Genomic DNA, 24,346 nt, shown 5'->3' with positions numbered 1-24,346 from the left:
ATACAAAAATATATCAAATGCCTATAACCTCTCAGTATTGGCCAAGTTTCCATTCAAATTGGCAAAATGACCACTTATGGTTCGATTGCAAAACAATGTTTAAGTACAAACATAAACGTCCTCCATTAGAATTACACGTATGATTAATCCAGTTGTGCATGCTAATTGTTCTGCTTATAAGTGTGTGAAAAGTTGTTAAATGTAAAGCACTTATTAACATAAGTCAATGAGGCTAAAAGTCTGAGACCTCTTTGAAAGGAGTGACCCTGGATCACATAACAAGTCACAAGTAGCACGGGTAGCCTATATTTGTGGCAATAACCAACATACATGGGTCAAAATGATCGATTTTTCTTTTATGCCAAAAGTCATTAGGATATTAAGTAAAGATCATGTTCCATGAAGATATTTTGTACATTTCCTAACGTAAATATATAAAACATTTATTTTTGTGAGTGAATGCAGCACAATCGCAAACATAAATGGACAACTTTAAAGGCGATTTTCTCAATGTTTAGATTTTTTTATACCCCAGATTTTCAGATAGTTGTATCTCGGCCAAATATTGTCCTATACTAACAGACCATACATCAATGGAAAGCTCATCTATTCATTTATTATAAATCTCAGTTTCAGAAAATTGACCCATGTGACTGGTTTTGTGGTCCAGGGTCACATATTGTTGTTAAACAAGTGGCATAAAACATGAATTAGAAATAATAATAAAAAAAATTACAAAGAATGTAAAACTGAAGCATTTTCACTAGTCTCAGATCTTTGGACCCCATAGATTTTCTCAAATAAAAAATAAATAAAAAAATACAACTGATTCATTCAGATTCATCCATTATAATGATTCAATCCAGTTTTTAAGCTATTCAATAAAAGATGTCATTCGTTTCGGGAATCGAGCTATGCCGCTTGCACTGTGTTATTGATGTGCCTGGAACACACCAAGCCGACGGTCGGCCATCGGGCAGTTTTTGTGCGTCGGCCGACTAAGTTTTCTCAGTGTGTTCCACACCATTGGCTGAAATTGGTCCTCGTCGGCTTTTTTTCGGCCGATTCGACATGTTGAATCGGCGTCGGGCCGACGGTGAGAGAGAGAACTCTGATTGGCTGTTCAGCTTAGTGAACGAGTCAGTGCACGAGAATAATAGCAAAACAGCGAGCTAAGAAGTCAAAACGGTACAGATAGAAGGCTGTTCTAATGTTACGTCATCTTACCTGAGTGTTCCTTGGCGAATATTTCAATATTAACACGAGCGGAGTGGAATAAAGAAAGTGTTTAGCAGGATTGATATTCAAAACGGTAAGCACGCACTGCTTTGTTTACGGTTTGTGTATCTGCAGCGTCGGTTTCCCTTTTTGAATGACAAATATAGACGAATATATCTGCAGAAATAGACAGCTGTCTCATTCACACGCAGGCGCAGAACGCGCATTCTGGCTACCAGTCGGCAGTAGTTCTCTTGGTGTGTTCAAGTGCAACTTTTTACCCCGACGCGAGGCGACAACACAGTCGGCTCTCATCAGCGCTAGATCGTCGGCGTCGGCTTGGTGTGTTCCAGGCTTTAGAGTCATTCGTTTCATCAAACAGGCTACACCAATCGCATGTATGTTTTTGATTCGCTAAAATTCTTAAGAGTAGCCTAATTTGTTTTGGGAATCAATCTACGCTGGTCACGCTGCAAGTTATTGATCCACTAAAAAGAATTTACTCATAATTGTTTGCAAAACATTGAATCTTTCATGAATCATTAAATCGTCACAGATTTAGCAGCAGGTGAGTACCAAAACACTGATAAAGGGAACCTTACAACTTGGTATATTACGAAAATATTAATAAAAGTAAAAGCTTAATCCTGGGATCAATGCTGCGTCGATAAATTTCATACATGTAAACTCATTACTTTCTGAAACATGGCATCATACGTATTACCCACACCTGGACCATTCGAATATGATTTCATTTGTCTTCATAGGACAGTACACACTGCAGAGGCATTGTGCTTAGCAGTTGCGCTGTTGGCCCAGTATTTCTTGGTACCAAAATCCTCCGGGTGCACGGCAGAATATCCCACCGCCTCCACAGTTCTCCTCTTCTGGATTCGGTGTAGCAGGATACGGTAAGTTCCTGTTATTGGGCTGCGACAGTCAGTGCAGGTGTTATTCTGCAGATGTGTGGCACTGATACCCAGCTCACTAAGGGCTGACTTTACTTCCCGTTCTTCCACGCACAGGCTCTTCGCAGGGTCAGCTAGGTAATTGGGCGTTATGCTGAAAGTGGGATAGGGTTTGGGGTATTCGATGCCCTTCATCCAGGAGCATATCATCAGCTGTGACACCGTGGTGCGGTCCACAGGTATGGGTCTCAGCATGCCTTTGATAGCCAGTTGGCAAGGGTGAGGGACGTATGGTGGGATGCTGTACGCCCCCAGCAGGATGCAGCGTTTCAGTCGGCCTAAGTTGTCGGCGTAGAAAGGCATGGTGGCGGTCACCATGAAGTAGAGCAGGACACCCAGCGCCCAGATGTCCACATAACGACCCACATAGCTTTTGTCTCTGAAGAGCTCAGGTGCCGCATACGGCGGAGAGCCGCAAAACGTGGTCAGAGTTTCCGGCGGCTCACTGACGGTGCTGAAACCGAAGTCGCCCACTTTGATGCAGTAGCATGTGGTGTAAAAAATGTTTTCTGCTTTCAGGTCGCGATGGATAATATTATTTTCATGCTGAAAAATGAAGAAATAAATAGATCCGTTAATACTGAGTCACACCAAATTAAAATAAAAAAGTTTATGTAAATGAAATGTAATAAATAAAATGAAACTAACAAACTACTAAATTACTACTGACAAAAAATATATTATCTCAACCAATTCACAGTGAATATCGCTGATCACTATTGATTAATAACATTTGTCACAAGGGGTTTCGATCTGTAGAAATTCAGTTATATTTTTCTGTATACATACAGTTTTTTTTCTGTATACATACTTATATATTTAAAGTTTAATATATAAGTTGAAAATGTTTTTTTATTCCTGTGATGGCAAAGCTGAATTTTCAGCATCATCATTATTCCAGTCCTCAGTGTCACATGATCCTTCAGAAATCGTTCTAATTTTTACTGAGATCAAGAAACATTTCTTATAATCAGTGTTTAAAACAGTTGTGCTGCTTAATATTTTTGAGGAAACCTTTTTTTTGTCTAGATTCTTTGACGAATAGAAATTTCACAAGAACAGCATTTATTTTAAAAGCATTGAAAATTTCTTAACTGTCGATATAATGCATAAAAGCATTTTCAAAATAAATCTAACTGACCCCATACTTTTGAACGGTTGTGTATTTTTAGTTAAACTTCAGTTAAAAATACAGTAACAATTCTCAATAAAAAACAAAACAAAAACAGACCAATAATATTGGAATTAAACATTGAAAATAATTATGAATTTCACCAGAATAACCTAATTTAACTGAATAAATTACCAAATTTCATATTTGGAGACATTAGAATGGTCGTTCAAATCAGATTGCAATTATTTAATTAGTGTTCTGGGTTGTTGCTGGGGCGTTGCTATGCAGTTGTTCTAGGTTTACAAGTTCAAGTAAAAAGAATCCCAATTCTTGATAATATTCTGGTCAGGCTATGTCTCTGAGTCTATATCTAGGGATTTCTTACAAATGTAATTAAAATCATAAGTTTAATTGTTTAGAAAAATAATATAACACCTCCCTTCAACAAACAATTCACAATTTGAGGTAAGAAGATATTTTGAAGAATGCAAGTAAACCAAACAGTTGTGTGGCACCATTGACTTCCTTAGTATTTTTTTTTCCATACAATCGAATTTTCTACTGCACAAGAGGCGTGATCAACGGGCGTAGTTCAAATGACTCTGTACGCAATTGGATAGTCCTTCAACCAATCAGAGCACACTCTGTACACAGTACACTCACTCCAGCGATTTGTTTTCTAAACTAAAGAAGCCATTGAGCATCGTCAAGAGGTTGAAAGGAATTGGATTGACGGTCGAGCGAGAGATGTCATTGTGTTAAACCCGCCAATAGCGCGCCAGGTGCATAAGCCAGTTTGTGATTGGTCCCCGCAGATTTGTAACGGAAGCAGGATTGAAAAATGTACAGGTTTCCAGCATGAGCTGCAGGGCGAAATCAAATCGCCGGCAGATCGACTGGGTTTACCCAGTCTAGAAGTCAATGGGTCCCATCAATTTTTTGGTTACCCATATTCTTCAAAATATCTTCTTTTGTGTTCAGCAAAAGAAAGAAATTCATAAAGGTTTGAACAAACTTGAGGGAGAGTGACAGAATGACAGAATTTTCTCCTTTTTTTTTTTTCTTTGGTGAACTATCCCTTTAAGATTAGGGTGTTGATAAAATTCCTAACACTAAGTATGAGCAATATAAATAGTGATTCTTGCTGTTGTCAGGTCAGATGAGGACACAGTCCTGCTGTTCTCACCATGTATTTGATGGCTGAGACGATCTGGGCAAATATGAGCTTGCTTTCCAGGTCTGACAGGCGCCCTCTGGTGGATATCCTGGAGAACAGGTCGCCTCCACTGCCATACTCCATAGCGATGTACAAATGCTTACTGGTCTCAAGCACCTCGTACAGACGCACAATGTTTGGATGGCTGAGTTTTTCCATACAGATGATCTCTGAGGCAAATACGTTCTGTGACTTCTTGTCGAGACGCGCCTTGTTAAGAATCTTGACTGCAACACGCTCTGTGTGTGTGAGAGAGAGATTTGTGTTAAATCAAAGTGAGTTATATTTTGGAAAATCCATGTTATACAAACTTTGTGGGGGTGCAAGTAAAATATTCAAGTGACCTTGTTATCTTAACCCTATAAAGCCTCTACTATATCATATTTAATGCGCTAATTTCTAAGGCCTCTAAATTCAAAACTACTCTGAAAAACCTGTTGTAGACAATCTACTGTACTACAGTACATGCCTTCTGTCGTCTGATTGATATTTTATGCTTGTTTATGAAGTAAAATACATTTTGGTATAATTCTAAAACCCACTTCAGGTCGTGACACATGCTTTTTTTACTGTGAAATCTGTAATGATTTTTATAAAGTAACCAAGAATAACTTTTATATTGTTACTAATACTTCTAGATGAACACTTACTGGACTGAAGCAATCTAGGTTTATTTTATTTTTATTTATAAAAAAAAAAAAATCATGTTAAAAAGCAGGGTAGATGATTTGTTATGCTGGCTGAAAGTCTCTTCACATCCTGATAGCAATCACTAAGTTAATAAGTTAATAAATGTATTTATATGTATATTTTCTGTGAAAGGCTTAGGACCATAAAGCGTTCGTCCAATCATTGCATTCGGTCCGAACCTGCCTACCTGCCTGTCAACGTATGTATTTCCATACCATAAAATTTCCGCACCTGCTCGCGCAGACATCTCACGTCATCAGTGTGTTTCATGCTATGCAGAGTTAGACAGACGTCAGTCACAGAGCGGCGCAACCGAAACTGATCCAAAACAACGAGCTTATGCTGTGTTTACGCCATAACTACTGTAATTTGTAAGAGATAAAAACCTGTGACGTTATATTCAGAGCGGTTTGTGACTCGACTTTATGCATTTCAATGGCAACACTATCAACGCCGAATGAATCTGCATTAGTCAGGTGGTGCAGCTCGGTGCACTTTAAGTTGTTGTTCATTATTATTGTAATGTTATGTGCTTTAAGAAATTGGGTAGTTTAACCTCTCTTCTCGTGACGCTTTGCAAACTCTGCTGTGTGTGTTCATGTATTTCGAAGGAGGCGTGGCTTTGGAGATGCTCTGAAGGGAGGGTGGGATCTCATGCTTTCAAAGCTAACTAGCTGCTCTGAAAATCGCCTACCTGTCACATTCACGTTAGTTTGGACTCGTTATGTTTTGTCATCACCTGCCTACGTCACTCATTTGTTGTCACGGACACTAATCACGTTCAGCTGTGCACTCATCAGTCACCATCATTAACACCTGTATATATGTTCAGTTGCTATCCGTTTGCCTTCCTGTTGGATCTTTAGAGAATAACCCTTTTGAATTGTCTTCCTCATCTGTCTGCCAGCAACCACCTGTGACACTACCCTACCTTTAAAATGTATCAAATATAACATAATCCTGCAGTTTATGAGCACCATATTTGACTATGTCATAATAAATAAGCCATAAAAGCCTATGAATATATGGAGAATAATTTTTTTTTTTGTCGTTTTATATATATATATATTGTCAATATCAAACTATACCATAATTTTTTTTTATACTATTTTTTATTTTACTATTATTTAATATATCAGGCTTAAAATCTTATTAAAGATTTTTTTTTTTTTTTTTTACATATGTGGCAAAATTCTTGAGAGGCCTCCCTGCTGTGTTGTTTTTCAAGAGGCATCTCACCAATCCTCTCAAAAATATTAAAGAGATTCACAGAGGGGGTGCTGTAAATCTGATGAGATTACATGAGCGGATCAACTCGTGGTCACTGACATGAACCCTGTTAAACTGTGCGGCCTTTTCTTCAATACTGTTGTGTACATTAGAGTGCAAAAGAAAACTTGGTTCTATTCATTGGTTGTAATTGGATTTTGAGAAGTGGGCGTTGAACTAAAAAAGAGGCAGATTAATGCAAGCTTGGGTTTAAACAGACTCAATGATTGGAGAAGTCAGGAAAACCTCACCAGAGAGAAGATTGAGTTTAAAAATTACGAGGTCAAAAAGATAAACATATGCCAATGAATCATTCACAATAAGATCAATAACATATTTAGAAAATAGATAGGGTGAATTGACCAGCACAGTCTCATGGCAATTTGTAACTATTTTGTTTTGGCAAATTAGTCAGGTGGTACAGGTCGGTGCTCTTTAAGTTGTTCAAACGAGTCTTCAGTAGTTCCAGTCTTACTTCCTGCAAACCTACGTAGGAAAAACCGACGGCATCGTTGCTGTTCGTATCACTGTGTATCAAGTGTATCAAGGAAGTCCTCTGGGACTGAAATTCAGATATGGTAATGAGTGTTTAATTTCTGACATGCACTGTTATTGTTTGACCAATCACAACAGACTGGGCCATCTGACAAATCAGAGAATAGTAGGGGTCGCAGAACGGAGGGGTTCAGAGAAACTGAATCCTTCGAATCATTTCAGACAATGTGAGAAACCAGGGGAGGTGCAATGTATATTATGAGAAAAGTTATGAGTTTTTTACTTTGGATGCATGTAAACCTATTGTAGGAGACCTCTAAAACAAAACTAAAGGAACCTTTCAAATAGCATAATAGGGGCACTTTAAGTAATTAACACACTGAAATCGATCACTGATTGTCTCACCTTTAGTCAAAGCGTGAACAGCCAGTTTGACCTGGGAGAAATTTCCTGTCCCTATTTCCCCTCTGAGTTCATAGAAAGCAATCCTGCGGCCCAGCATAACGTCATCAATGATCCGGTCATTGTGGGACATGTCATAGAGGACCCTCTCGAAGGCTGTCTGCTTCGCTCGTTGCTCAGGTGTTAGTAACGGAACCTTGCGTTTTTCTGGTTCCGTCTGTGCAGGTTGGGCCGCTGGCTCATTCTTTCCTTTTTTCCCATGTCGCTTCACCAAGACATTTAGTATTGTGGTACCTTTAATGGGACAAAAAGATTCAGGATGATTGAAAATGGCAGCAAAGTCAAATTACTCAAATTAATAATAATAAAAAAAAGGGTGAATAAAAACTAATTTATGGACCATCTGTGGTATAGGATATGAAGAATGTTTTAGGGTCATTTGGCACTCAATGACTTTACACTGAAAAAAGTTACATCTAAATTAACTGGTTTTATTAAAGTCAAAACTACTATTTATCACAGAATTGTCACATCTGGTTGAAGCAGAGAGAAATAAACATTGCAGGATTTAAACGCAGAAGTCTTCTCTTTATTGAACAGAACAAAATACTCAGAAAACTCTATCAAAATCACAGGAACAGAACAACCAAACATAATAAGACAAGAATGGACCAAGAACTGAACAAGAAACGGGGCTTAACAGAACAAACCAATCAATGAAAGAACAACAGGTATGCAAATTAAAACATGAGACAAAACCCAACCTACACAGAAATAAACACAGACTATCCATATCAAGAATCAACTTAAATTCTTAAAGAGATTCACAGAATCAACTTAAAAATTCAAAACTAATTTATATGGGTTAAACCAGGTAAAAATAGCTCAAGGGTAACAATTACAGGTTTTTACATTATAAAATTTATTTAGAGTTGCAGGAGCCTTCCTTTTAATGTAGTAACTGTTTAAAAATGATTATTATTAGATAATTAGATATTAGATAAATAATTAGATCAAGTATAAGTATTTAAATCAAGATATAATGTCATGAGAAATATAAATCAATTGTCTCCTAAAGTTTGTAAAAGTCTTGAAATGTAAAAGCAATGACCATGAGACACTTCCTCTTGATGACCTTCCATGTTGAAAGAAAGGTTTACAGAGGCTTAACCTTACAGAGTGAACAGGGATCACGACACTGATGTAGGAAATCTGCTCGTAATAGTCTACTAGACAATCGAACATCGAGGCCAATACAACATAGTAATTTTTATGCCATACAACTCTTATTATAGCTGCAACGTCTCATTATATATCCTTTAAGAAAATAAATGAGTATTGCTATTATCTTGGAGACATACAAGTGATAAGTGGCCAAAAAGGTGATAATTGACATCTTTATCCTTCATTCAAAAATGATTACAAATGTGTTAAAGATTTTGCAAGCATATTGTGTAGTTGTGCATGGAGTCAATTGTTTTATTTGTGATAATGCAATGAAACATGCCAATAATATGATACATTTTGGCCTGGCTTTCTTCATATAAAAAAAAAAAAAAAAAATCATAATAATAATAATAATTATATATATATATATATATATATATATATATATATATATATATATATATATATATATAAAACTTTAACCTCTCGAACAGTAGTGGCCAAAAGAGATGTCAGGTGGGGATATTTGTTTTTAATGACCCTACAGTGACCCCTTAAACCATCAAAATAAGAGGAAAATAGTTCGTTTTTTAGTAGTTAGAAGTTTTTAGTAGTTTTTAACTTCTAACTACTAAAAAACTAACTATTTTCCTCTTATTTTGATGGTTTAAGGGGTCACTGTAGGGTCATTAAAAACAAATATCCCCACCTGACATCTCTTTTGGCCACTACTGTACGAGAGGTTAAAGTTTAAAAATGACTGAAATGAAACTATAGAACAGCATAACCCTATACTGTATAAATACCTTTCATCAAAGACCTAAACGTAAAATGAGACGTGCATGACACCAGCATATTGAAATTAGATGTTGAACACCCTTTTGAAATATCACAAAATTGAAATGTTATTTCTGAAGAGAAATTGTTCTGATCACAAATTTAACTTGACATATTCAGTCGCCTCTCTCTAGATGTTCTTGTATAATCCTAATCCATGACTGCATGTTCTTTCTATTTTAGTTCAAATGTCCAGTGTGTCAGCGCTGGAGGCAAGATCAGCCTTGTACGTCTGAATAGGAAAGTCTTTAAGTAGGGTGGATTAGGAGTCTTTTTAAGACCATGCATCACAGGTTGCAGACTCGACATGCTTCTAAAAATACACGGAATATCCACTGAACTACTTTCAACATCAGTAATACCAAAACTACAGGAAGAAAACAAACAGTTGGGAATAAATAAGACTTAATTGAATGACACTACTTTTCATGGTTACACTTTATTTTAATGTGTCCCTGTTACAATGTAATTATACATTTAAGTACTGAGTGATATTAATGAACTACATGTACTCACTATAGGGTTAGTGTAGGATTAGAGGTTATTTTAGGTTGGTTTGGTTGCATGTAATTGTGCCTAATTTGTAGTTATTACTATACAAGTAAAATGTGTAACAAGGGCACACTGAAATAAAGTGTTACCCTTTTCATTAATGGCTTTTGCAGTTTTTAATATAATGTTATTACATTGTAATAACAAAATCAAAATCAGTGTTATAAAATTTATTTAAACAAAACTACAAAAAAAAAACTTCTTGGCCATCAAATAATATTAGGCTGCAGCTTAATGTTTATTATTGGACTCACTGTACTGTAAGACCCTTCATCATCTTTAACAAACCAATGTCTGCAGATCAAACTGTGTTTAGTGTTGAAATTAAAGATTTTATACTTAACAACATGTTATACTTCAACAGCATTACATATCAAGCACATGCACTGTATGCAAATAACAGAGGATCACATTTGTCTTGTTAGAAAAAAAAACGATATTGTTCATAATCCATGCAACCTGTCCTGACATGTGTACTACTGCACATAAAACATGTCTAACATGGCAGAGAATAATTAAAACAGTGTAGCCCTATAAGATTAAAATGCCTTTCAAAAGAACATTTCAAAATGATCTATATGATTCAGTGAATAAGATCTTATATTTGCACTCCCTTACTGGTTGATTGAAAACTCTCCATACTCTATTCCATGAAGAAATAAACTTTACCTGGTAGCTGTGGATCCTTCATGCTGGTGTCTGTATGAATGAATGTAGAGAACAGCTCTGTAACATCTCACTCCAGTCTTTAATCCTCCACCGATCGCCAGTGCTCAATCCAATTAGAAGAATGTAATAATCCAAACTGCAACACACCTCAATGAAGCTGTGCAAATGCTGCATGCAAATATCCTACTCATACAAAAAGTAATAATTGTGACAGTAACAGATGGTAATAAAAACACATACTTGATATAGGGAAGACCAGTAAATATAAAAAAAGAAAAGAAAAAGAAAAAAATATTCCAATATCATCATATAAAAGTACATTTTAGCTGAAAACCCCATTGACCGAAGAGACTGTTTAATGGCAGCTTCCCATTTTGTGACAATTTATACTCCATAAAGGTATCTTATTTCCTGGGTAATAATGGAGGCTGTGGTTTTTGAAAATATTTTATCAATGAAATTATTATTATTATTTTATTATTTATACATAAATTCCTTAAACTTGTTTCTTGGTCATATGGAAAACAAAATTATTTTTGTATACCCCAAGAATGCATATAAGGGGATCAAACTGACCCCCTATGCATCTCAGTAGGTCTTTTGGGCATAGACTGTAAAAAATTGCTTTTGGGTTAGCCAAGATGTGTCTATGCACACTGACTTTCAAAAATAAACCCACTGTACCAAACGAAACATTCACTGGCCTGTCTTCCATTGACCATGGTACTGAATAGTTACCATATATTAATCAAATACAAAATAATTCAAAGAATACCACAGTATTCTTTCATTGTACCATGGTAGCCAACTATATGATGACAAAGCAATTGAGGCATGACATGAGATTAAATGCATGAAATGATTGTATAGCCTATTTTTAAAACATTTAATTTAAGCATTTAACCAATTATTTAATGAGAGATTTCAAAGAAAGTTCCTCACCAAATCCCAATTTTTCCCTATTTTTTCTTCTACGCACATCAGCTGAGGTATGAATGGATGTAGTGGAGTTTACAAAATGTTCTGTACTTCCTCAGTTGTTGATGAACTGAAGAAATAGCATGTCATCTGTGATTAATTGAAAAAAAAAAAAAAAAACCTTCCTTAAAATAAAGTGCAATGTTAATTGTTAATTAAATAAATAAATGTTAATGTGTTAATGGACTTCAACTGACCTTTCCTGAATGGAATTAGTTGACCCTCTTAAATGACGTTGCGCTGTGACGTCTGTTCCGCCGTCCGCCTCGAGGTTGTGTTTACAGCCAGATTTGGCGGGAGAAGATTCGACTATCCGCTTTCGGTTTACAGCGCGTTCTATTAAGAGCCGCGTGCGTCAATGGCGGCGACTGTGTCAGCAGCTCCCGTGGAGTCGGATTTGGACCGCAGCGGAGCTGAAGACGAGCCCCGGGGCACCGAGCCGGAGGAGGACGGAGGGAATGGGCAAACTGGGCCCACCGCGGGCGCGCAGCAGAACCGCCTCGCCAAGTTACCGCTGTCCCGCATCAAAACACTGATGAAAGCAGATCCGGATGTGAGTCTGGCGAGTCAAGAGTCCGTGTTCATCATAGCTAAAGCCACGGTGAGACATATAGTTACACACAGACACAGCTCTATCTTCAGCCAGACAGTCTTTATTTCTGTATGTCTGTTTGCATACTCTCTCTGTCTGCAGAGTTCAGCTGTAAGAATGTATTTTCTGCCAGCCCAGTATGTCATGTTTTTATTGGCCCTGCCAACATTTTCTCTAGCCTTCGTTCTATACATGCTTGCATCTACAGTACTGGTCAAAAGTTTGAAAACATTACTATTTGTAATGCTTTTGAAAGAAGTCTCTTACGCTCATCAAGCCTGCATTTATTTGATCAAAAATACAGAAAAAGTAATATTGTGAAATATTATTGCAATAATATAATTTATAAAGAGGATATAGCATAATTGCTTTAAAATCTAATTTATTTCTGTGATGAAAAGCTGAATTTTCATCAGCCATTTCTCCAGTCTTCAGTGTCACATGATCCTTCAGGAATCATTCTAATATGTTGATTTGATTCTCAATGTTGGAAACAGTTGTGTTGCTTAACTTGCTTAATATTTTTATAAAATTATAGAGGCCATATATGTGTGTGTGTGTGTGTGTGTGTGTGTGTGTGTACAGTAGTCAACCTTTGAAGTGGATCAAAACCTTTCATCAAAGTTATACATGAATTTTGAACAATACCTGGTCTTGTCTTAGGACAACTTTGATGAACTTTTTTGTATATATATATAACTTGTGTGTGTATATATATATATATACATACACACACACACACACACACACACACACACACACACACACATTATATATATATATATAGGCTACACATTGTATGTATGTATGTATGTGTATATATGTGTGTGTGTGTATATATATATATATACAGTCATGGTCAAAATTGATGGCACCCCTGATAAATATGATAAAAAGTGGCTGTAAAAAATAAATCTGCATTGTTTATCCTTTTGATCTTTCATTCAAAAAATTCACAAAAATCTAACCTTTCATTGAAGTAAAAGAACTGAAAGTGGGGGGTAAATCACATTATGAAATAAATGTTTTTCTCCAAAACACGCTGGCCATAATTGTTGGCACCCTGTTATTAAATACTTTCTGCAACCTCCTTTTGCCAAGATAACAGCTCTGAGTTTTCTTATATAATGCCTGATGAGTTTGGAGAACATCTGACCAGAGATCAGAGACTATTCCTCCATACAGAATCTCTCCAGATCCTTCAGATTCACAAGTTCATGTTTGTGCTTCTTCTCTTCAGTTCACTCCACTCATCAGGTCAGGGAACTGTGACGGTCATGGCAGAAGCTTCATTTTGTGCTCAGTTACCCATTTTTGTGTTGATTTTGATGTTTGTTTTGGACCGTTGTCCTGATGGAAGATCCAACCACGGCCCATTATAAGATTTCTAGCAGAGGCTGTCAGGTTTGGATTTTTTATCTGTTTGTATTTGCTAGAATCCATAATACCATGTATCTGAACAAGATGTCCAGGACCTCCAGCAAATAAATAGGCCCACAACATATAAGATCCAGCAGTATATTTAACTGTAGACATGGGGTACTCTTCATCCCTGTTTGCACCAAACACATCTGGTGGGTTTGCTGCCAAAAAGCCCTTTTTTTTTGTTTCATCTGACCATAGAATCCGGTCCCTTTTGAAGATCCAGTCATGTCTGACAACTGAATATGCTGGAGTTTATTTCTGGAGGAGCGAGGAGGATTTTTCTTGTAACTCTCCCAAACAACATGTGGGGATGTAGGGGTTGTTTGATCTTTTTTTTTTTTTGGCTTTCTGACCCCCAAGACTCAACTAATCTCTGCAATTCTCCATCTGTGATCCTTGAAGAGTCTTTGGCCACTCAAACTCTCCTCCTCACCATCCATTAAGACAGTATAGACACACGTCCTCTTCCTGGCAGATTCGTAACATCTTTAGTTGATTATAACTTCTTAATTATTGCCCTGATGGTCAAAATGGGGATTTTCAATTCTTTAGATATTTTCTTACAGCCACTTTCTATTTTGTGATGCTCAACAATCTTTTGATGCACATCAGAACTATATTCTTCGGTTTTACTCATTGTGATGGATGATTAAGGGGATTTGGCCTTTGTGTTTCCTCATATTTAAACTCCTGTGAAACAAGAAGTCATAGCTGGACAATTTCATGTTCCTAGTCACCCTGGTGTGCTAAATTTTTTTAAATATTAATGGGAATATACTTCATAGATATTTTTCTCATAAAAAATTCTAGGGGTGCCAACAATTATGGCCAGCGTGTTTTGGAGAAAAACATTTATTTCATAATGTGATTTACCCCCCAATTTCAATTCTTTTACTTCAATGAAAGGTTAGATTTTTGCGAACTTTTTGAAGGAAAGATCAAAAGGATAAACAATGCAGATTTATTTTTTACAGCCATTTTTTATCATATTTATCAGGGGTGCCATCAATTTTGACCACCACTGTATATGTGTATATATGTGTATGTATGTGTGTGTGTATGTATATAATACACACACACACACACAAAAAGATACATATATATATATATATATATATATATATATATATATATATATATATATATATATATATATATATATATATATATATATATATATATATATATATATATATATATATATATATATAAAGTTAATCAAAGTTGTCCTAAGACAAGACCAGGTATTGTTCAAAATTCATGTATAACTTTGATGAAAGGTTTTGATCCACTTCAAATGTTGACTACTGTATACACACACACACACACACACACACACACACACACACACACACACACACACACACACACACACACACACACACACATACATACGGGGGTTAGACAATGAAACCGAAACACTGGCCAATTTTATATTATATATTTATTTAAACAATTTTTTTTTTTTTTATGTAACCCAAAATGCTGGAAATTAAGCAACCATAATACAACTCCATAAATTCATAAACGCTTTACCGATTGGTTTGTAGTTTTTACTTTCTTATTTATACATTAATGACAATCACAAGTCATTTTTGTAATTTCAATGAAACCATTTGTATGTTAGCAAGCTAGATAATGATCTTGGTGAAAATATAGAATACATCACAGAAAACCAAACAGTTAAGTCTTCAAGGCATTAAAATGGTTGTACAAGATCAGTGAATGTAAGATTTTTTTTTTCTATTTGTCTCTCTCCCTCTGCTTGACTTATCATTTAAATTTTAGATCTATCTGCCTAGTGCACACTATACAATATGTTTTTGCCAGGGTTTTCTTGTCTGTAGTTTGCAGATTGTGTGTAACATTTTATTCGTAAGACACAAAATATAGTAAGACGGTCTCAGATCACATTTAACCATTGTCCCATGAGCAAGTGTAATATAACTAAATACTAATAACTAAGCACTAATGCCGCTCGGACAATCAGTTCGAACTAACTGCTTTATAAAGTGTGGCGGTTTATGCTCAGTGAAAGCCCGTAACTGTAATTGCCTTGCATGGCAGAATTGTTGAAGATGAAGTTCTCGGTGTCAAAAAAATGTTCACAGTCCTGCTGTGTGACTGTTCCTATGACATAGCAGCTGATAAAATGTATGAAAGAGGAGAGATGATCTGTTAAAAATATTTTACTAGTTCATCTGTGGGCCTGTCATTATAACATTACATTCACGAATACAATGCTTGTCTGTCTGGATATTCTGAATTCAAACTAGGTTAGATTCTTTGATGTGTTGTAAATCTGTTGCTTGAATTCACAGGGCCCAGGACAACTTTTATGGATGTCTCCCGCCTATACACTTGGTTGGGTAAAAACATATCTCAAATCTGAGTTGACAGAATTGTTTTTCTGCCTGCAGGAGCTTTTTGTTGAAATGATTGCAAAGGACGCTCTTGTTTATGCCCAACAGGGAAAGAGAAAAACTCTTCAACGCAAAGACTTGGGTAAGTTAATACGTTAAATTTTAAAATGGTTTAAAAAAAGTGGTATTGATGAAGTAATGGTTTGTGCTTTTTCTCTTGGCAGATAATGCTATTGAAGCAATAGATGAATTTGCGTTTTTGGAAGGTAAGGGAGACATAATTCAATGTTATTTCCTGCTGGCAGTGGTTTAAAGGAGTGAGGGAGAGTTTTATGGATCATTCTGATTGCCTATATTTCTTTCCTCCCTTTAAACCTCATTTTCCAAGAACGGCAGAACTAAAACCAAACAATCTTGGTGCCTTGGTGTCAGATTATATGTGACTGCGCAGACCTTTGAGGAGGCCTATATATACACTCACATATATACACAGTCGACTCGCCTATGTTCCTCGACAGTTTTCAGTATCCCTCCACCACCCCGACTCCTCACTCTTGGCTGGTTTCCTATCACAGCCAGGAATACGGGGGGAGTGCTCTGTGTTCGGGCCAAAATACTGAGCTCGCAGCCCTCTCCTCGGACAGTACGCCAAATATGCATACTCTTTACTCCACGTGATTATTTGTAAGTGTGAACTTGTGAAATGCAGTCTGTCCTAAATCGCAGTTTTTGTCCTTAATCATTAGTTACAAAAGGGGCTTTCGTACCGGAGGAAGGTTTCCATTGTTCATGGGGGGGTTTCATATATGTGTGCAATAACATTACGATGTCCAATCAATTTAAATAATGGGTTTAATTTGTCATTAAATGAGAGCTACTAATATTGCTAGTGCCGAGAATTTTCACATGAATAAATCCATAGATCTGCACATTTTGCTTGTGTATTTTCATGATCAAGTGGTAGAACTTTTGCCAAGTGTGTCAGAGGTTCTGGGTTCTAATCCGCACATCCGTTTTTTTGTTTTTTTCATCAAACGCAAATATGTTCATCAGTGGTTGTATATTAAACAGGGACACATTTGTGTGCAGTTTGTTTTGAGATTTCACCGGAACGAATAGAGTCTCCGCAACGGCGTTAAGCGAATGATTAAAGCGCGCGTCCGTGTGAAGACTGTGCGCGAGCCACTAGAGAACACTGTATCCATGCCACTACTGATAGCAGCGGCACCGAGCACTCAGCTGCTTGATTTAAAAAACATCACATTTCAGTGCTAGAACGCCTCTTATTTAACAAACGAAATGAATGCTCTGCTAGTTAACTAGAGATGTTTTTTTATATTAGGTAGGCCTACATCCGTGCCGTGATATGTTTTAGAAAGTGGTGGGGACAATATCGACCCTGGCAAGAAGTGGTGGGGACATGTCCCACCCGTCCCACCCGCAAATTATGCCTATGCATATAACTATTGGCGGAAGTACCTGCTTTTTGCCGTGTTCGCACCGCAGGAACTGGGAACGATTTTAGTTATAGTAACGCCTTTTAGGGGGACTAAATTAGGTCCTACCTCAGAGTAGGGTCTGTTCCAGCACAATAGGAACTACCAGTGATGTAAGTGTACGTTAATTGGTCGAACACATGCCATACGAAACACCGGCACCTGCCATTTTTAAAAAGCAGTGTAAACACACAATTTACAATACATACTCCACGAACATGGAAGACTGCAATAAGACATGACATGCAGAAAGCTAATATTAACGTCATTTGTATGTCGTCTTTGTCTGCAGCGTTGGGATCTTTTCTCAGCCTCTATGTACTGTAGCACTGCAAGTTGGAGATTTCTCTTAGCCCTCCTATTAGCTCTTTCATTACTTTCGCATTACTTGTATGTCTACATTCCATCTCCATTTTCACTGAACCCACAGCATACAACAAAACGCAGCTCCGATCGCAGCATTCTCCATCCTCCAGTTGTTGAATGCTGCAATTAAAAGACATTGCTGTTGGCTGGCTTACGTCATTTCAGAGCTCCTACTGGCGGTGCGATTGTAACCTGGAAAATGGCCCTAGGGGAAAATTTTGTTCTTGGAGGACCTCTCAGGTGGCTAGTTCCTAAGCCCCAAATGATAAACAGTTGCAACTAGTACTTACAGAGTCACTTGGGTCAATGATGCAAACTTACTAAGGTTCGGAACAAAAAGTGCAATGGAACAAAAGACCTGTTGAGGGAAATTGAATTTAAACTTTAAACTCAACTCTATTTTCTGTATCACTCTTGTGTAGGTACCCTGGACTGACTGAAAAGGTGCATACATATGAATATAAAGACTGTCAACAAGTTCTGAAGGGTCCCTCTCAGATTTGTGAAATCAAAAGAGAGGCAAACTGGCTGAAAAGGTTTTTTATTATTATTGTGATGTTGGTATGCTTGGGCAGTTTGAAAATATTGTATAGTTGTCAAAGTTGTAAAATGCCAATTGTATTTTTCTCTTTTGTCCAATTCTTATTACCATGTATAGTGTTTAAATAAAGTGAAGCTCTTTTATCTGTTCCGGGTGTTGTGTTTTTCTTGTGCAAGTGGGATAAAATGATTTGTGTGAATTTATGCTTTTTTTTTGTTGTTGTTTCTTGAATTATCAGCAGAAAGTCGGAAGAGGCCTTATTACCAACCTGTGAGGAACCAGCAACAGTTTTTGTTTTTATATGCCATAAATCTGAAATTTATCGTATTACAGTGACTAGAAATGGAAAAACTCAAATGATGGCATCTCTATGAATAATTGTATAAAAAGTACATGAGAAATTGGTTGAAAATGCATGTAGACTTATGAATTTATGACAGGCCAAAATTAATTGGTACCGATTATTTCACAGGCAGAAAATATACCAGAAAATACTGCTGTGCTTTAGATTAAGATTTAATGGCACTAATATGGCAAATTTTGGCAGCCATCAGTTCTTCCTTGAATGTGCTCAAAGGCCCTTACTGCAAAAACAACTGGTTTCATCAAGGGGGTGCTTGTGGGCCACCTTCTGAAACCTAAAATGACACATGGGCCCCCTACAGTCTTGTGGACAGACCATTGAGGAAAAAGGAAAGTCCACAGCTGCCATATGTAAATAATAATAATTTTAAAAAAGCCTATAGAAACAATGGTTCCAGCAATTGTGTAAAATCAAATCTGATTGAAGCTTGCGACTTTTCAAAAGTGCTTTCCAGTTTTATTGTTCAATATGCATAAGAAGGTCAGTGAAAGGACTATGAGCAGTGTCCCATCTGCATAATCAGACTACCTGTCTACCTCAATATCCAGGATGAGATAGGCATCACTGTTTCTCTCTTAATATCTGGGGCTTTGTCTTCAGGCACAGAGCTTAAAGACAAAATTTTACATGGCAACCAATCCCAAGATTTTTATGAATCACCAGATCAGGAGGAACTGATGTTCATCTCACCATAGCATGTGTCTTTCCAGAGATTTAACTAAAGCGTGTCCCCAGGGAAAAACAGTCTGCCTTGAATGGACAGTCCTAGTGGTCTCGCAGTGTGAGAGATGCTGTCGATCCAGCAGAAATAAAAACATTGCCAAAAAAATTGAAAACCAATATTTTACGTTAGTTAAGTTGGCTTTATATCTTGATCCAGGACATAAAATTAATTAAGTTTAGATGAAGGCACGCAAGTATGTGAGTCATTACATGAGCAATTTAAGACCATGATGAAGAATGCATGCTGAGAATTCTTTGCATAGTTGTCTTCGTGTGGATGGCCTATTGTAACATGCTTCAATGACAAGTTAACAGAAGATGCTTAAGACGTCGTACTGCAATGGACTGAACCCATCACCAACAAAATCTACATCTCAAATTGTACCGCTTTTTAGAAATGGTGTGCTATCTTTCTACGATTAGGGGGGATTTACTCAAAGAAATATTTACTTCTGAAGTAGGAATGCTCTTTTTTTATTAGGGCCAGAACACCTTTGTATCCGCACAGAAACATGATGAAACACTCTGCAAAGGCATTGTCATGAGTTAAGCATTAGCAAAGACCACTCACAATTGATTTTGAAGATGAATAAATGTACTTTGACATGTTAAGTAATTTATAGAATTGTTATCTTTTATGACTCCATTCCCTGGGATGATGCAGTTGGTTTGTTAACTGACAAGGACTGCAAATCAGGCTCAAGTTACAATGGGTATAGGGTTCAACCATGCCGCCTCTCAGTGACTATCCTCGATTTTTTCCACTAGGAGTACTCAAGTAAATGAAACAAATCATTTTGTTTGTTTTGTTTTCCCAGATACTCAAGCAGATGATGCCATTTTTTAGTAATGTAAAAGCTGTGCTCATTTGTCAAAGGCCCATGAAGTTGTTCTTCATTCACAGAAGAACAGAGGTTTCTTTGAGCAGCGGCTGGCGTGTTTTGTTCAGAATGCTGTACAGCGATACTTTAATTGCCAAAGAGATATGCGGGAAAGACGATTGGCCCATGGACTCCATTAGGTCATGGGCAGGGTATGTTTTCAAATGCCTTCCACACCCACCTTGGACACGCAGATGGCATATTTTTTAATCTAATGATCCCAGGTATGCCAAAACCATAAAGTCCCAAAACAGTTTTTCCACATGACTCAAGAACTTGACATGAGGACAGGCTCTAAATGTCTGCGAGTATCCATATTGATTCCTGATGTTTTGTTCTTTCGAATGTTTTCTCACACTCCTCCCTGCAGACCCCAGGACTGTATTTTATCCAGCTCTAACATTTTTGACTGCAATAAATCATAAGTTTCCAAAAAAAAGTTAGGCATTTTAATGTAAGGTGTTTCCTTCCCTTCATCATTCATCTTCAGGTCCATATTTCATTGCAGACGGCTGTTTTTAATCGTGTTTCTTCAAATGTTTGGAAGACTTTTTTATTGATTTATTATATTTCAGAGCTTTTCAGTTGTAAATTCTAAAGCAAACAGGGATGATGGGCTCAAAACTGCAGTAATTATGCCATGCATCGCACCATCGCTTGCACTGCTCAATGTGTTAATTGAAGAGAGTTGTGCGTTTCTCAACAGTGAGGGGAGATGCTACGACTGTGAAAACAGCACACGAGGGGGGGAGCGAGGGAGATTGTGGGTGTGTTAGCGCGTGAGAGAAAAAATAGGGGAAGGGAGGGAGAGAGGAGAGAAATAAAAACAGCACAAGAGGACAGCAGACAGAACGGAGGAAAAAATCCCTCTGAGGTTCCACCATGTTCCTGCAGACTGTCTCCATCCTCTTCCTCTCGGCCGTCCTCTTCGGCTGCCTGGAAGGTAAGGTGAAACTCTCTCTCGCATCTGATTGCGATGTCGGAATGGGGCGGTTGGGACCAGATCTCGGTGGGAGGGAAAGAGGCATAATGCTATGATAGCCAGACTGGTTCAGAAGCTTCGGATGCTGGAGTTTCACGCATGTCTGAGAATATGAGGTGTGTTAAAGCATGATGGGAGGCTGTGCCTGCCACAGGAAGCTCCAAAAAGAACGAAAAGGAGTCCAAATCTGATGATGACACTCGATTTCCTCTGCAAACTGTTGAACATGCCAGTTTCTATGCGCAATTTCATCAGTTATGATACTTGACGATGGTTTCCAGGTGTGAATCTTTCTTGAATTCTGCTGCTGGTTTGTGACTTCTCTCTATGCCAGGGAAGGGTGTGCAAATGCAGCGAGATGTTCAGTGCTGCATGCAGTACTCTCACGGCAAAGTCCGGACCAAAGACGTCCTGAGGTATGAGAGGCAGACGGAGGGGCCGGATTGCAGCATAAGAGCCATCATGCAAGTATTCCAGGCATCCTGGAACAATCACAGACATGGAAAATATGCCCTATTAAAGCTCACAGGCATTGCCGTCTAAGCAGGTCAGATTTTTATTACTGAGAGCAGTAATTGTCAGGCAAGTAGAGCAAAAGAATGCACTCAGGCTGGGTGGACAATACCCAAACTGTTTCTTCACCGGGGCCAATTTGGCCTGCGCTGACTTGAAGCGTAGCAGATTAAGAGATTTGGGATTTGCTGTATGTAAAGAGAGAGGTTTTGGAGGGAGCTCTTGAAATCTTGGCGCTCATGTTCTCGATTGTTTGAATCATGACAGATTGTACACCAAAAAGGCGGTGAAGTGCGCTGATCCAAGGGACAGGAAGGTGAAGAGGTTACTACGGAAACTGAACCAGAGGCAGGGAGCCAAAGCCCACAGGACCATGTGGCCACATCGGCATATGAATCTGCCCGTCATGTCGGAGGTAAGATCTCCATGGAAGTAATGGCAGTATTGCTGTCCAAATAAAACTTGTGCTTAAAAACCATTTTCTCTTTATTGACAGGTCGCTGTTGTTAACTCCCAAAAGATGAACAAGGTAAACAAGATCTGCAGGATGCCATTTCAGTATAGAGTGCAAAAAGTTAAAATCCCATTCATTTTTTTCCATCGATATATTGATTTCTGATATCAACCTTTCATGATGGACCTACCATGAGCTCAGAGGTTAAGGTGGTATAAGTCAGTGTTATTTCAGCTTTATCTGAAACAAAACTGCATTTCATTGGTAAATCCCCAGTAAAAGAACTACATTACCAATAATCCTGAAGAGAGATCCACCAATTAGAGAAGTTGCTGTTACCATGGAAATGGAAATCGGTGCATAAAGGTTCAGCAGCGACCAACTACTCCCATGAAGAGTTGTGAATAAGAATGCACAGAAATATTGAAAGTTCTGGCCGATATGACTAAGCCAATCATTATTTTCATGTTTTGGCCAATATGTATTTTCTATGGAAGCTTGTTTCCGCCACGGAATAAAAAATGTAAAAGATTATTGCGATCTCACAATGAATGCTGACTTTTTTTTCTCATAATTGCGAGAAATAAACTCTCATTTGCAAGTTATAAAGTCAGAATTCCGGAATATAAACTCGCAATTTCAAGAAAAAAGGTCACAATCGCGAGTTTATATTCCGGAATTCTGACTTTATAACTTGCAAATGAGAGTTTATTTCTCGCAATTCTGAGAAAAAAAGTCAGTCTTTTTCCCGTCAGAATTGGACCATAATCACAATGCTGACTTTTTTTCTCAGAATTGCAAGTTTATATCTAACAATTCTGACTTTATAACTCTCGATTATGTCTTTATATTACGCAATTCTGACTTTATAACTTTTACAAGTTTATATTGCACAAGTCTGAGAAAAAAAGTCAGAATTGTGAGATAAAGTCACAATGAACTTTTTAAGTTTTTATTCAGTGGAAACAAGCTTTCATAATTTTCAATATCATCCGATACTGTAAAAAAAAAAAATATATATATATATATATAATTACAATATATATATATTATATTATAATATAGAATTATTTTTCTTTGAAGAATTAATTTTTTTAAATGGCAATGGAGAAAATAAATGTGAAAAATATTTATGTAGGTAACTGATGTGCTTTTAGTATAACATCGTTCGCTGTTGTTGTTGTTGTTGTTTGCATTAGTCTTCAATTTAAAGATACTAACCTTGGTAAACTCTAATATTAAATTAATCAGAGTTGTTGTTGTTGTTGTTGTTGTTGTTTTCTTTCAGACCAAGTGAAATTTGAGGGAAGACAGGTGATTGATGAAACTCCAGCCTTCTCGTGTGTCACTGTTTTCTTATATATGTATAAGAAAATATATGTAGACTCATAACATTCACTACCAAACAGTATGTTATCCAGATATATTGTGATATTTAGATGTCCTCTCAAATGACTGTTAATCTATATGCCAAAGTATTCTTCTCTGAGACTTGTTGAAGGTTGTTTATAATCTCTGCAGCTATGTATAGTCTCTATAACTTATACAAGCTCTTCTATAGAGTCCAGTAAGCTGGTATGACTGTTCTCAAACAATTTATAGTGCAATTACAGAATCTCTTGTGTATGTTAAACACAACTGATTTTTATATATAAAAATAAATGAAAAATATTGAAAATCATTTTGTTTTTATTGTATATAGGTCTGCACCATTTTTGCCTTTTGGATGTCTTTGTTCTTTCTGGAAATCTACACATCTTACACTACACTTTTCACACCTAATTTTGATATAGAAAAGATATTACACTATTATCTCTGCGTGGCTTGAGACACTGGGATAGGCTCCAGCATCGCTGGGACTTTACAAAGGACAAGAAGCTTGGAAAATTGATGGATGGATTACACTATCAACAACAAATAAAAAATCTAAATAATTGTGTCTTTTTAAGGCACAGTATGTAAGTTTCGCTGCTAGAGGTTGCTTATTCAAAACCATTACAAAGGCGTAGCATGATGATGCCATGAATGAGGGTGGAATCATGGGAGTTGTCGTCCACAGCCGATGGAAAGA

General features: G+C 37.2%; 3 protein-coding genes across 3 annotated transcripts; 2 read left to right on the top strand and 1 right to left on the bottom strand.

The window, feature by feature from the left end:
* Window positions 1–1,626: 1,626 nt before the first annotated feature.
* LOC311282041 (serine/threonine-protein kinase NIM1) lies at window positions 1,627–10,728 on the bottom strand. Its single transcript, XM_084395563.1, has 4 exons — window positions 10,598–10,728; window positions 7,376–7,666; window positions 4,487–4,755; window positions 1,627–2,732 (listed from the first exon to the last, which is right to left on the bottom strand). Exons 1-4 carry the CDS (start codon window positions 10,617–10,619, stop codon window positions 1,980–1,982), a joined length of 1,335 nt encoding a protein of 444 aa, XP_084251689.1. The 5' UTR covers window positions 10,620–10,728; the 3' UTR covers window positions 1,627–1,979.
* Window positions 10,729–11,818: 1,090 nt separating this feature from the next.
* pole4 (polymerase (DNA-directed), epsilon 4, accessory subunit) lies at window positions 11,819–18,505 on the top strand. Its single transcript, XM_084395573.1, has 4 exons — window positions 11,819–12,176; window positions 16,013–16,097; window positions 16,180–16,221; window positions 18,240–18,505. Exons 1-4 carry the CDS (start codon window positions 11,934–11,936, stop codon window positions 18,251–18,253), a joined length of 384 nt encoding a protein of 127 aa, XP_084251699.1. The 5' UTR covers window positions 11,819–11,933; the 3' UTR covers window positions 18,254–18,505.
* A 2,580-nt stretch (window positions 18,506–21,085) lies between these two features.
* Window positions 21,086–23,928, top strand: ccl44 (chemokine (C-C motif) ligand 44). Its single transcript, XM_084395574.1, has 5 exons — window positions 21,086–21,269; window positions 21,643–21,772; window positions 22,089–22,236; window positions 22,318–22,350; window positions 23,564–23,928. The coding sequence occupies exons 1-5, from the start codon at window positions 21,209–21,211 to the stop codon at window positions 23,570–23,572; spliced, it is 381 nt and encodes a 126-aa protein (XP_084251700.1). The 5' UTR covers window positions 21,086–21,208; the 3' UTR covers window positions 23,573–23,928.
* Window positions 23,929–24,346: the final 418 nt, after the last annotated feature.

Source organism: Rutilus rutilus, assembly GCF_951802725.1.
Source record: "Rutilus rutilus genome assembly, chromosome: 22".
In the NCBI taxonomy this organism is placed as follows: domain Eukaryota; kingdom Metazoa; phylum Chordata; class Actinopteri; order Cypriniformes; family Leuciscidae; genus Rutilus; species Rutilus rutilus.
This window is presented reverse-complemented; position numbering and strand designations above follow the sequence as displayed.